General features: G+C 34.0%; 1 protein-coding gene across 3 annotated transcripts in view; it reads right to left on the reverse strand.

The window, feature by feature from the left end:
• Positions 1-14522, reverse strand: part of LOC150107165 (tRNA (uracil-5-)-methyltransferase homolog A-like) — a 424227-nt gene that overhangs the window by 375511 nt on the left and 34194 nt on the right. For all 3 annotated transcript variants that reach the window (XM_090391689.1, XM_090391688.1, XM_090391687.1), the window contains exon 3: positions 8120-8214. In XM_090391689.1, the coding sequence (XP_090247815.1) occupies positions 8120-8214 (95 nt within the window). The remainder of the gene's footprint in view (positions 1-8119; positions 8215-14522) is intronic.

Here is a 14522-nt window from a genome sequence, read left to right on the forward strand (position 1 = left end):
TAAAACTGAATGTGAGAATTATAGAGGTATTTCCCTACTGAGTGTTCCTGGCAAGATCTACGCAAGTATACTTGAGAAACGGTTGAGAAGAATTGTGGAAGAAAAGCTTGGTGAAGAATAAGCTAGATTCAGGCCAAATAGAGGCTGTCAGGATCAGATTTTCACTTTACGACAAATAGTCGTGAAAGCATGGGAATATAACAGAGATCTGTATTTAAGTTTTGTCGATTTGGAAAAGGCATATGACAAGGTGCCAAGAGAGAAGCTATTCAATACGCTACAGTTATATGGTGTCAATAGGGCATTATATCAAGCAATACGTAGTCTTTATTTGAGTTGTAAGTCAGCAGTTAGAATTGAAGGAAGTACAGGAAGATGGTTTAATGTTAAATCTGGTGTGAGACAAGGATGTACATTATCCCCTCTGTTATTCATTATCTATATGGATCACATTATGAAGGAAAGTGGTACTAAACATGATATCAAAATTGGAGATGTTAATGTCAGCTCTTTGCTTTATGCGGATGATGTTATACTTCTAAATAAATCCGCTAAAAGTTTGCAAGATTCCCTGACTAAATTGAATAGCTGTTGTAATAGATATGGTATGAAGGTCAGCAATAAAAAGACAAAGACAATGAAAATAGGTAGAATCACTGAAAATGTCAACTGTGTTGTGAATGGAGAACCTGTGGAACAAGTAAAACATTTCAGCTACTTAGGCACGATTTTTACTGAAGATGGTAAATTAAATATAGAAATAGACAACAGAATCAGCAAAGCTGGTATGGTGGGAAGTCAATTGAATAAATTCATATGGAATAAGAGAGAAATTAGTCAGAACACTAAATTATCTGTATACAAGACAGTGTTCAAACCAGTTTTAACTTATGGATCTGAGAGCTGGGTCAGAAGTAAAACACTTGACCAAAGACTAGAGACCGCAGATATGAGAGTCCTGAGAAAGATTAGAGGCGTGAAAAGATGGCATCAATGGCAATATCATATTAAAAATGAGGATATTAGGAAAGAACTTGACATTGTCAGCATCCAGGAATGTGTTAGCAGAGCTAATCTCAGGTGGTATGGTCACTTAAATAGAATGGGAGAGGAAAGATTAGCAAAACAAGTGTTCTCTGCCAGGTTGGCAGGAAAACGACCCAGAGGAAGACCAAGATATAGGTGGATTGATATGGTACAAAGTGCCTTAGACGATAGAAATATAAGATCTGATAATGTTGAAGCCTTGACAAGTAATAGACTGATTTGGAGGAAAATTGTAGATAGGAAGTTAGTAATGATGTAATTTTTTTCATGTATGTAACAGATAAGCTTAGGTGTTAATGGTTATTCATGACTTATTTTTCACGGTATTAACAATACCGCAAACACTTTTAACAACAATGATGTTTTATTAACGTTTATATTTCGCTGATTTTCAACTCAGCATCATCAGAGCACAACACACAAGTAAACGCGACAGTGAGTGAGTGAAACAATATAATTGCAAAAGACAAAAGATCTAAAGTCCTATTTTTGGCGCCCTCTAATGAGGAAAAAAAAAAAAAACGCAGTTATCCAGGAGTTTTTCTTAGGTTATCCTAAGAAAAACAGTCTCCCAAATTTTTGGCAAATTAATGCAATATTTGTTAAGGTTGGGAGAATTCTTCAGAGCCATTGCTGATTCAAAAAATAATCTGCATTTTCATAATTTCAAATGCAAGATCTTATATGTGACAGTTCCACATATCAATTTATATATCGAGACCTTACGATGTCTCAAAAGAAAAAAGTCCGAAAATTACTGAAAAAAGTGACATCATGGCCCAAAGAAATCATCAGGAAAATAAAACCAATTCATGTTAAACCACCCTGTATTTATGGATTACCAAAAATCCACAAAACTAATATTCCCCTACGCCCCATAGTTGATAGCATAGATAGTCCCACATATAAACTGGCCTGGCATTTAGCCAAGTCGCTTGCCCCCCTTACTGGTAACTCCTCTACTTTTGTAAAAAATTCAATCCATTTCAAAACACTGGTTAAAAATCTAATCCTAAAAGATTCAGACATAATGGTTAGTTTCGATGTCACCTCCATATTTACCAATGTACCACTTATACACACTCTTGATTTAATCAAGTCTAAATTTCCCCTAGATATTTTTGAATTATTTCAATTTACCATGAATGCAGGTTACTTTACATGGGGGGGGGATTCTACAAACAGATTAATGGTACTGCTATGGGTTCCCCCTCTCTCTCTCTCTCCCCCGTTAGCAAATTTTTACATGGAACACTTTGAAAACAAAGTACTTACCACAGCTACATACAAGCCACAAGTGTGGTTACGCTATGTAGATGATGTGTTTGACATCTGGCCCCATGGACAAGACACTTTGGATGCTTTTGTCACCTACCTAAACAGCCAACACCCCAAAATTCACTTCACAGTAGAAAAAGAATCAAATAACTGTTTACCATTTCTTGATGCATTAGTCACCCGCCTTTCAGATGGTGCACTATCTTATTCTATTTACAGAAAGCCTACACACACAGGAAGATACCTACAAAAACAATCACATCATTATCCAGTCCAACAGTACGGCATTTTAAAAACACTTACACACAGAGCCATGGTTTTGCATGTAACTTTGTTGATAATACAGTGTCCTTGTGTGGACTAGAATATTGTTTGGACAGGAAATCAGATGACAAAGGAAAATAAGAGCAGTCTCTTGAAGTTTTTCAAGACACTAATGATAATGATCAAGTGTTCAATATTGAGACTCTAAAGAATAAGGAACCTAGTTCACAAATTTGGGAAAAGGATAAGATTGTCCAAGCTCAGAAAGATGATCCTGTACTTAAAACTATATATAAAGCAGTACTGAAGGGTGAAACTCAGCTAGATACATTTTTGAACCTGGAAAACTTAAATTTTGATAAAGATGGGTTACTCTTATCTAGGAAGATGGAAGGTTGAAAGTGAAAATATTGGCACCAACTAAAATTATTCCTTGGATTATGTACACTTTCCATGATTCAGACTTGGCAGGACACCAAGGATTTTCTAGAACTTGGGAAAGAATAAAGGATCGTTACATCTGGAAAGGTATGAAAAGTGACATACATATGTCAAATCATGCCATAAGTGCCAAATAAGATCCCCTTTTGGAGGAAAAGCTCCATTACAACATTTCCAATTCCAACTAGACCTTTTCAGGCTGTTGCTATTGATGTAGAAGGTCCACTGCCAATTACTAAAAAAGGCAATAGGTATATTCTAGTAGTCACAGACATGTTAACTAGATTTCCTGAAGCAGTGTCAATGAAGGATCAAACTGCAAAGACTATTGCAAGAAAGTTTTTGAATATGATTATTTGTAGATATGGAACTTCTCAGACCTTATTTTCAGATCAAGGAGCAAATTTCACATCTGAACTATTCTTACAGTTATGTAAATTACTTAATGTTAGGAATATTTTTACAACACCTTACCACCCACAGTGTAATGGTATGTGTGAAAGGCTGAATAGAAATATAAAGCAAATACTTTCCAATCTGGCAAACACTAAAATGAATGATTGGGACACATATCTTTCTCAAGCATTATTTGCATGCAGATCTGCTTTTCATTCTGCTATCAAAGAGAAACCATGAAAATTTATCTACTACTGTTTCAAGATACTCATAAATGAGTATCTTGAAACAGTAGTAGATAAATTTTCCACTACTCATAGATTAGTAGATGAAATAAGTAAATTAAGTTCTCAGAAAACTAGGCAGTATATAAATCGTTTTAGAAAGTATGTCATTTGCACCAGGAGATTTAGTATTGTTAAATGATAAATCTAGTATAAAAAGAGTTGGGAAATTAGGAAGGTAAGCTTTAGGCCAATATAGAATTTTAGATAATTTTTCTCCTGTGAATTTTAGGATTCAAGATGTCAAAAATCCTAGCAAAATTTTAAGTGTACACTCTGATAGGTTAAAAAGGTACTTTTTAGGGAGTAGAAATTTAGTTACATTAGGAGACAATATGAATAAGATATTGAAAGATGAGCGTTGTTTTCCTAGTACTAATTGTGCATCTCATTCATAATCAAATAATAGGAAAGGGAATAGTTTTAAAGCTCATAATTCAAATATGCAGCAAAGAAGAAAATTAAATTTTGGTAAAACAAAACCTAATGCAGAAAATTTTAGAAATCCCAGGATACATAATTCAGATAATGTACAGCGTAAGAGTGATGATGATCAAACTGACTCTAACATTGATGAAATAGTAGCAGAATATCATAGGTTAGTTAATATGGAGTTAAATAAACCAGAGGAATGTGAAAATACCTCTAATTTAATTAAATTAAGTTAAGGGGATATTAGATCCCACATTGTTTTAAAACCGAATAAGAAACTCAAAGATTGGAATTCAGAGAGTTTCATGCCGAATATAGTATAAAAAACTATAAAAGTATCGGCGAATACTAGCATGAGCTAAATGTAAGTAGTCCTAGAACGTAGTACAAAAACGGGCAACTCGTTGCAAAGGTGGGGAAAGTTCTGATCGCTATTTTTGGTATTTTCCATAATGTAAAAACACATTTCCTAGGAAATGTATGCCGTTATTACATTATGGTAGGGAGGTCACTACCCAGACCGGTTTCATCCTTTATTGAAGCTTCATCAGTGAGTAGCTAGACCAAATTAATACCAAAGGGTATAGCAAAAAGAACTTATATACTCTGCTATACGAGTTGTCCGAAAAGGTGCACCCATTAAGTTACTAAAATATAAAGAGCCAACAGGCTTCATTTCGGCGATATAAACATTAATTAAATTAAGGGGATATTAGATCCCACATTGTTTTAAAACCGAATAAGAAACTCAAAGATTGGAATCAGAGAGTTTCATGCCATATATAGTATAAAAAACTATAAAAGTATCGGCGAATACTAGCGTGAGCTAAATGCAAGTAGTCCTAGAACGTAGTACCCTTTGGTATTAATTTGGTCTAGCAACTCACTGATGAAGCTTCAATAAAGGATGAAACCGGTCTGGGTAGTGACCTCCCTACCATAATGTAATAACAGCATACATTTCCTAGGAAATGTGTTTTTACATTATGGAAAATACCAAAAATAGCGATCAGAACTTTCCCCACCTTTGCAACGAGTTGCCCGTTTTTGTACTACGTTCTAGGACTACTTGTATTTAGCTCAAGCTAGCATTCGCCAATACTTTTATCATTTTTTATACTATATTCGGCATGAAACTCTCTGATTCCAATCTGCGTAAGTAAGTATAGTAAATTGGAAGAAGAAAATTCTGAATTATCTCTAGCATCAGATGATTCGGAAACTAGTGATTCTTCCGAGAGTGTAAATAATGATCAGCAGGAATTGCGTTATTTTTTAAGATCTAGGAATAAGCATTAAAAGTTTGTTTAGATATAGGTTAAATATTTTTAAAAAAATTTTTTTCAGAGAAAGATGAACTGATGTAAAAATAATCATAATTAAAATTCTGAATATTTTTACGAATTGTTTATGTTAAAATGTTTATTAGTTTTAGTTTCATAACACGCATTGTCAGCATTTGTGATGTGCCCGTTTTTGAAATTGTTTAGTCAAAAATGATATGAAAAGAAGTTAAAAAATGGATGTACTTACTAGATTTGATATTTGTATTACTTACAAGAATTTTATTGTAATTTAAAATATTAAGTTTTGTGTTTTTATGAAGACATTCTCTCTTGTCGCTAACGGAGACAACGTGTCGGCCATTATTTATACCTAACTTCTTGCTTACCAGTTTCATGGAGTGCACATGCTTGCCGAGAAGTTGGATGTGTGATTGACAGCTGACAAGTTCGGTATCGAAGCAACAAGAGAGTAAACAAGGATAGCGTTCGGAAGGAATTTAGAACACAGGCTGGCAGATATTTAGGTTCGGAGGAACTTACGTTTTTTTATGTGACAGTCGGTGGAAAATTAAGAGTATATTCCGAAAAAGGAATCGTGGAACTATTAAGTTTTAATGTGGAATAAGTATGTGGATAAATAAAAGAAAATATTACTATATGCGTTTTAAACGGAATATTGGAGGAAACACTAATTGAAAGATTTACAGTAGATTCCGAAAAGGGAATCGTAGAACTGTAAGTTTTTTTAATTGGAAGAGTAAGACTGTCAATAAACAGTGAATAAAAGAAGAATTTGCTATTTACGTTCTAAAGGAATGTTCGAAAAAACTCTGATTAGGAAGTTTCATCTGTATTAAGGTCGCCGGATCTGACTATTATTTCTTCTGAAGAAAAGAGACAGAATTAAGTTCAGAAGATTTAATGTGTGCTACATGAATGATGAAAAAGGATCCTGTAAAATGAAGAATAGAGTCATATATCTTCTAAAAAGGGCCTTGAAAGAAACTGGCTATGAACATTTTGTGATTGTGCAAACAAAGCGTTTAGTCTAGTCATAAGTGTAAGTTTATTTTTAAAAGCCTTGGATCCAATTAATTTGTAGTTAGTTATATAATATTATTTGTAGTGTAATGGGATATGAGTCATATGCCCTACATAGAAGAGACCTACCATTCCAGAACATTCAAAGAAGCTGCTACAGTCGCCCGTTCAACAGACAACTTAAATAAGAATCAAGACCTAAAAAACCCTAATTAGATCATTTAATCAAAAAGAAATGAACTTTCATGAAAATTACAATAAATATCTCAACAAATAAAATGTACTTGCGACACACGTATTGTATCACGCACAGTGATAACTTTATATAATTTTTAGAATTGTCGGTTAGTTTTCTAGTTTTTGTTACTTTCCATTGCTTACCAGTGTATCTCTGAAAATGCTGACAGATATTAGTCAGTGAAACTAGTCGGATATTAAACAATTATTTACTTGACTGACATACCGAATTAAGTCTCTAATTTATTAATACTAGTGGTCAAGAAAAAAGGTTATAATAAGATGTGATAATGCTTGAGTCTTGAGAGGTAACAGATTGATTTGGAGGAAAATTGTAGATAGGAAGTTAGTAATGAAGTAAGTTTTTCATGTAGCACTATCATATTACATACATGTACACTCCCTGAGGGTACATGTCAGGAATTTGATGATGATAATGATGTTTGTACCTCAGACAAAGAAAGAGAGAGAGAGAGAGAGATAGGAGGGGAGGGCGAAAAATTCAGAAATATCTACACCCAGCTTCAATGCTAATCTGTATGTCATTCTCTAAACTTCAGTGTCACAAAAAATTTACTCCTCTTAATTCTCATAAAATTAAAAGCATTCATTATCTATTTGATCATAATTCCTCTAGCTTTTCTAACCTACTGTACTATATATCTATAATTTTCTAATCAAAAATAGAAGCTAGATCCATTGTTGTTGGAAGCATCCTAAGGAGTGCTAGCATTCTTAATGTTATAAATAAATTTTAGTGTCCTAGTTTCAAGATAGTGCGGAAAATAATCTTCTTGGATCTGAAGCTTTCTAGTAAAAATGGATGAATTGGTTTATATCACTTTTGCACATGAGAGACTGCACAACCTAACCTAATAGTATTTTTCTTGAGAAGCTAAAAGATGTTGTGAAACAATTTGGAAGGACAGCTATTCTAGAGATTAGAGGCAAATGGAATGAAAAAGAAAAAAAAAAAAAAAAAAAGAAGAAAGGAAGCAACCAACAAGATGTGCAGTGATCAATCAACAGATAACTAGCTATCCAATAAGAGAGTGTGGAAGATACAAAGAATGACCAGAGGATGGACTAATGAGAAACATCAGGCCACATATAACATGCTTTATTCATCTATTACATAGAAATGGTTTGTGTAACATGAGAATCAAACATTCAAAGCATAACAACATCTCAATTTTAAGGTACTGGAAATGCAAAAAAGGATGCTGTGACCCAGTAATAACTTTAATGGTTGGCTTGATTAAAGTAAATAAATATTGCAGCAAATTGTATCAGGAAAACCAAATAATTTGGATTGCACGTAATCTAAAAGAAAGTAAATATCTAAGATTTAAATAATACAATTCACTATTTAAATATATGTAATGGTACACTACCAGACTCTTCAATTCTTACCTAAATGTAATAAATGCATACTGTGGAGGACTTCCTATGGCTTTAATTTTGTGAGGATTTAATTTCAATTTGGAACTTAAGAGTTTTCTTAGTTGCTAAAGGGAAATAAATATTTTTTTTTAATAAGAGTTCTTATGTTAAGGAATTCTAAGGAAACCATATCTTTTTAAAAAAAGAACACTTTTTTTTTTCAAATTACATTACTCATCTACATTTAAATCAAGTAACAACTATAAGAATTAACTCAATTTTGCCATATATCGTCATAAAATATCAAATTTGCATATAGTGAGTGAGAAATAAAGGCAAAAAAGTGTATCATCTTCATGATCATCAATTTACTGACACATGTCTTGAAGAGATGTCATTCTAGTCCAATATTATAAAGATTACATTACCAGTTTCAGATCAACAATTTTCTTCCATACTGGTATTTTACTTGTTACATCTCTGATTTAATCAGTTTGTATTGATTTTTATGTCTTCCCCCACATCAGTTCATTTATAAATCTCGATTTCTGTGGATATTTTTCATGAAACTTTCATGGAACATGGCAAACACCTGATTTATTAATGTTTTATCTCACATTCTGGTTAAGTGATCACACTACCTGTTAGCTTGGCTTACGCATTCCTTAATGCTATGAAGTCTTTTTGACTCAACCAAATTTAACGTATTAATTTAACATATCAAATATAGGCAGTTCCTGCTTACTTTTTTTCCAAAGTATCAACAAAATCAAAAATATAAACATTAAATGCAATAAATAGATGCTAAACATTCATAAATATGGTATTTCAAATTACTAGCTATACAATGCAGTACTATCTGTCCTCAGTTTATTTTTAATCGATAATTTTGAAGGATTTTAAGAACAACCAGAGATCATACAAAAATGAAACAGAAGCAACTGTTAATATTGCCAGTCATTGCAGCTTGAGATTTGTACAACTGATCTCATTGATTTGCTTCAAGCACAAAATGAAGACCTCCTTGAAATGACAAAATGTGAAGCTAAGGAAAGGGTATTAAGAGGCCGAAACAACTATTTGTTCCTTCACTTTCAAGGGACTCAGTGAAGCTTTCAACACAGACAATTGAGATTTTTGAGTAACAAGACTCAAATTTCGAGTGCACTAGGAAACTTGCTGCAGATTTAAAAAAGCTTGTGCATGCTATTGTAAAATTTATAAAGGAAAGAGAAGACTGTCTTCGAAACAAATAACTTATAATTTGCTATCAAGTAAATATAAAAACAGCCTTTAAAATCATTTAAAGGCATTTTCATACAGTGAATTTTTCTGAAAAAAACATTTCAATTTGGGATTTCTTCAGATAAATAAATCATTGTTTAAACCTAAAACCGTTGTTTAATTGACCTTCATCTACCATTATTATGGTCAAATTTCATTATTGAAAAAGCAACCCATTTTTAACATCACATCAGCACATGCTAGTAAAGTAGACTTTCGGGGTAATATTCTAGGAACTACCAGAATTTCAAAATTTTGGAAAACAGTGATTTTGAAAATTGCTACTAATAATCTGCTGAATAATTTATTGTTATACTTTTATGTACTGAGTCACTGCACTTTCTTGCTTATTGGTTGTATTTAAACTGTTCCTTAGTTTTCCAGTAGTATCATATTGTTGGCTTCGAAGCCTTAAAAAGAACACATTTGTTTTCGATACTGATAGATACTGAGGTTTTTGAAAGTTTATTTTGCACTTGGTTAGACTATAATAAATTTAGTTTAATCCTTTATCCAAGTGTAAGCAAACAAAGTTTTCCCCTGAAAATATCTTCAGGACTAAGGTAAGGTGGTACATCCTTGGCAACTGGTATCAAAGGTGGACCAAGCTCTCATCACTCCTTGTCTCAGTATCTCCCATAATGCAAAGCACATCTCCTTGTGGACATGCATACTGCTATGCATTAAGGAAAGGGCCACTACCCAGACCAGTTTCGACCTTCATTGAGGTCTCATCAGTGGGAGGCAGACCCAGAAGTAGTGATACTAAGGGAGAAGCAATGGATAGGTCATATTTACCTATACGAATTGCCAACCGGTGTACCACCTTATTATTAAATTACTCTGGATTTAGAGAAAGATGTTGGAAGTTTATTTTGCACTTGGTCAGACAATAATAAATTTAGTTTAATCGTTTATCCAAGTGTAAGTAAGCAAACAAAGTTTGCGCCTGAAGAAGTTCAGGACTGAGGGAACTCATAGCAAAGGTGGACCAAGCTCTCATCACTCCTTGTCTCAGTATCTCCCACAATGCAAAGCACATCTCCTTGCAGACATGTGACTTTAATGAGATATGACTTTAATGCATAAAGCCTATGCATTAAGGGAAGGGCCACTACCCAGACCGGTTTCGACCTTTATTGAGGTCTTGTCAGTGGGAGGTAAAGGATTAAACTAAATTTATTATAGTCTAACCAAGTGGAAAATAAACTTCCAACAAAACAACTTTTTTTATAAAAATAGTTTGGTATTGTTAATACTGTTAAAAAATAAGTCATGAATAAACTTCAACTTTCCTAAGCTTATCTGTTAGACAAATTCAGTTTCATTCTTCTCATGTGATTTCATGGTTACCCAATCAATGTTCAGATAATTAAAGTCCTTCATTATGATTATTCTTTTCGCACCCTTCGTATTTATTTGTTGATACATTTCTTCGTCACTAGCAACCTATCCACGAGGTCTGTAACAACACCCCACAGTCTATTTAATCTTGTTAGAATCCACCTCATTTCAAATCCTTCCTGAAAAGACTCTGCTCTTCGCATTTAATACCAGTTAGTTCATGTGCTTCTGCCAAATCTCACTAATGCCTAAACATGAGGTCCCAGTACATTAACCAAGGCAATGAACTCTACTCCTTTTTTTCTGATTCTCCTTGCATTCGTGTACAGACATAATAAATTACCTGCATGCTCTTTTGCATACTCTTGTTTGTGGTCTGAATGACACAGTTCACCAACTTGCAGATGTTGTGTTACACATGCTTGATAGGTCCAAACCAGACAAACACATATTAGTTCTCTCTTCATAATCATTTTCATAATAATAACCATTCACATCATTAACACAGTTACCTAACATTGTCACTCTTACACAGAGATTCTCACGATTCCTCCCATCAGAATTCAGTTTCCCTAACTCTCTGTGGTAGGTCTTATATCAATAATTTTTCTAGATTCCTGATGCCAAACGTACTCAAGTGTAGGCCGGCCCTCTTATACAAATCCAATTTTCCCCTCAAATGCACTCCACACATCCAAAAGCTCTCTCATCCATTCCTTCTACACAGACTATGCATTGAATCATTTGCCATCATAGCCCTTCTTCTTAATTCATTTTTATCATATCGAAGTAATATACTTATTGTTTTCACTTTTTTAATCTTCAATCTCAACCTCTTCCATCAACCCTTTCATATCCCCCCTCCCCTCTCATACTGAACTTATCGCTAGTTAAGTCATTGGTACCTACAACAATTACGATCACGTTTACTTTTCTTTTCAGTTTTTGAATTGCTTGCATTATATTTGTAATTTTTGCACTGGGAAAACTTCACGTTGTTACGCCGCTGCTTAGCTTATTTTGGTTCTTACGTGCTGTTTATTCTTATTACTTCCTTGTTAAATTTATCTCTTATTCCCATATATAATCTTCTAATTTTAAGACACACTACACTAATTCCGTTCTTTCTTTAAATCTCCCCCTTTTTAATAAGCAATCCTATTGGCCTCTCTATAGTTTAACCACGTGTAGGTTACTTAGTGTTTTAGGGCTTTGTCCTTGTGTGGGACGTGACCATTTACACATCATTCTAAAAGAGTCCACCCGATAAGCATTGACAAAATTTATATTATAACTGCGTCAGCCAATACCGAGGATAGATGGGACTCTTACCCAGGATGGCTCTCTCAGAATGATACACAATAATTAAACTATAATAAATTCTATGTTCAGTACTAATTTCTTGCATGCAGTCGTGGTTCGCTTTGTTTAATCATACAAGTGGGTTCTTCCCACTAAGTTCGTCAATATTTTTATGAGTGGCAGTTTGAATTCATATATTAACAACAGGTCAGGCAGGTACTAAGAAACATGTTTAATAAAATAGAGAAAATCATACAAGTAAGCATTATTACTAATTAATCTGAATTATTCTCAAATAGGATCCTTGATTCAATACTAATATACAAAGCATATAAATAGACTTGCATAGACCACCATTATAAATATCTTAACATTATCTTATTAACATCTAATACACCTTTTACATTCACGTGGTCATTGGTTATATCACTCTACACATTTACTATTAATTCCTGCAGAATAAACATGGCCTTGTTAGGCAAATAATTCTCGAACAGATGGGCCTGGGCCAAGTTGCAGATAGTTCTTAAAGTTCCATAAATTTAGTCCACTTCACAAACTTTCTTAGGGTAACACACTCTTTCTTAACTGGAAATCACAATACAAAAGTCTACTTTACCATCTCTGTATTGATGCTATGTCTTTCTTCTTGCCTTGTCTGGTCATCAAGGCTTCTTCACTTTGCTTTTTATCTGATCACCTTCGATCAACTATACGGTTAGAACCTCGGCAGGAAAGGGGATATGGCTCGGGAGCATAGCCAGAACGGACGGCATCTGCTTGGTTCCTCTGTCGCACGAAATCGCACAGCTATCCTAGTCTCAGCAGGTAGCTAGGCTGTTCTCAAACGCTGCGACAGGTGAACCAATGCCTTCCATGGCCAGCCAGGAACTTCTCCGTCGGAGCGGACTGGACCCTATGTCCGAGAGAGGTCAGGAAACAGGAACCCAAAAAAAGCCTTACCCTTTTTTCTTTTCGTTCTCTTCTCGGTGTTTCTCGGCTATCGCTATACTCGCCAATGCAGTCACATGGGTTTTCTTCATGGTGTCCAGCTCCCTCTATAACATCGCACGTGCACATGTTGTGTTCTTCTTGGAAGGCGCTTTAGTTTCTCTTTCCTATAACTACCTTCCCCCCTTTTGGTATGCGTAACGTAGGACGGTTAAAGGCGACCCTTGGACTCTGGCTCACAGGCTTTGCTATTTTATAATACATGGAATAGGGTTCTTAAATAGATTTAACAGCTTTGATTAATTTCTATATCTGACCCACATGCATTACAGGTTAGGTCTTACAAACATTTTTACACATTTTTTGTACAATTTCTCGCTCTTAATTTTGATTCATATACATAAAGTTATCTTTCTAATCTATTGCCAACATGCCACATTCTCTGCCCAGGTTTAAATCAAGTTATGTCCTGAATAATTCATGTTAAAACTTTTTCTTAGTTTATTCAGGACAAAACAATGTTAAAACCTGCTCATCAATGGCATGTTTTATGATAGTCACCATATCAAATAACATTCTTTTTATAATCAACTGTACTTACCTGATTTTTGTTACTTACAACTTATCTGATTCTGTGCTTTGTTTTCCATTTTTCTGCTGAACCTTTTTTCCTTCGTGTATTCCTCTAAACACTGCTCAACTTTCTGTAGTTCCTTCGTCATATGTCTAATAATCTGCTTTAACTAAGTGATCTCAGAGGTTAAATTATTTTCAATGTCCTCTTTGATATTGTCTTTAATAGAGAAAACCTTGTTCAGTATAAATATATTCTTGTTTTAATTCTTTACCCAAGTGAACAAAGTTTGACAGTGAAGTATCTTCATGACTAGGCTACTTTGTATATAGTGACTGTTGACCTCACATCAATTGCCACAGTACCCCATAATGTCCACTTCCATAATATCTAAGATATGTGACTACTACTGCACTGGTTTAACCTCAGTATCTATATCTTCTTGGTGATGAGACCTTAATAAGTTGAACTGATGAGACCTTAATAAGTTGAACTGATGAGACCTTAATAAGTTGAACTGATGAGACCTTAATAAGTTGAACTGATGAGACCTTTCTCATAATGCAAAGCAACCTGTCTGAAAGAAAGTGTTGTGTACTGTAGAATACTGAAGCAATTCATGTAAAGTCAACAGCTTTGGATACTGAACTATATTAAAAACGACAATATTTGAAAGGATAATGAATGGACTGTGCATATAAATTACAAAAGTAAAAAAAATTGTCTTTAATATAAAAACATTTTGTGATAAGTATCTCATCACATCTTCAGAGTGAACAGAGAAGAAATGGGACTGTTACATGAATGGAAATAAAAACAAATCTCAGTATAATAAATTTAGTTTAATCCTTTATCCAAGTGTTAACAAACAAACTTCATCATCATCAAATTCCTGCCATGTACCCTCAAGGGGTATACAGAATATGATAGTACTACATGAAAAAAATTACATCATTACTACCTTCCTATCTACAATTT

This window comes from Typopeltis vanoorti, chromosome 4, assembly GCF_054136105.1.
Source record: "Typopeltis vanoorti isolate ZY-2024b chromosome 4, IOZ_Tvanoo_1.0, whole genome shotgun sequence".
NCBI lineage: Eukaryota > Metazoa > Arthropoda > Arachnida > Uropygi > Thelyphonidae > Typopeltis > Typopeltis vanoorti.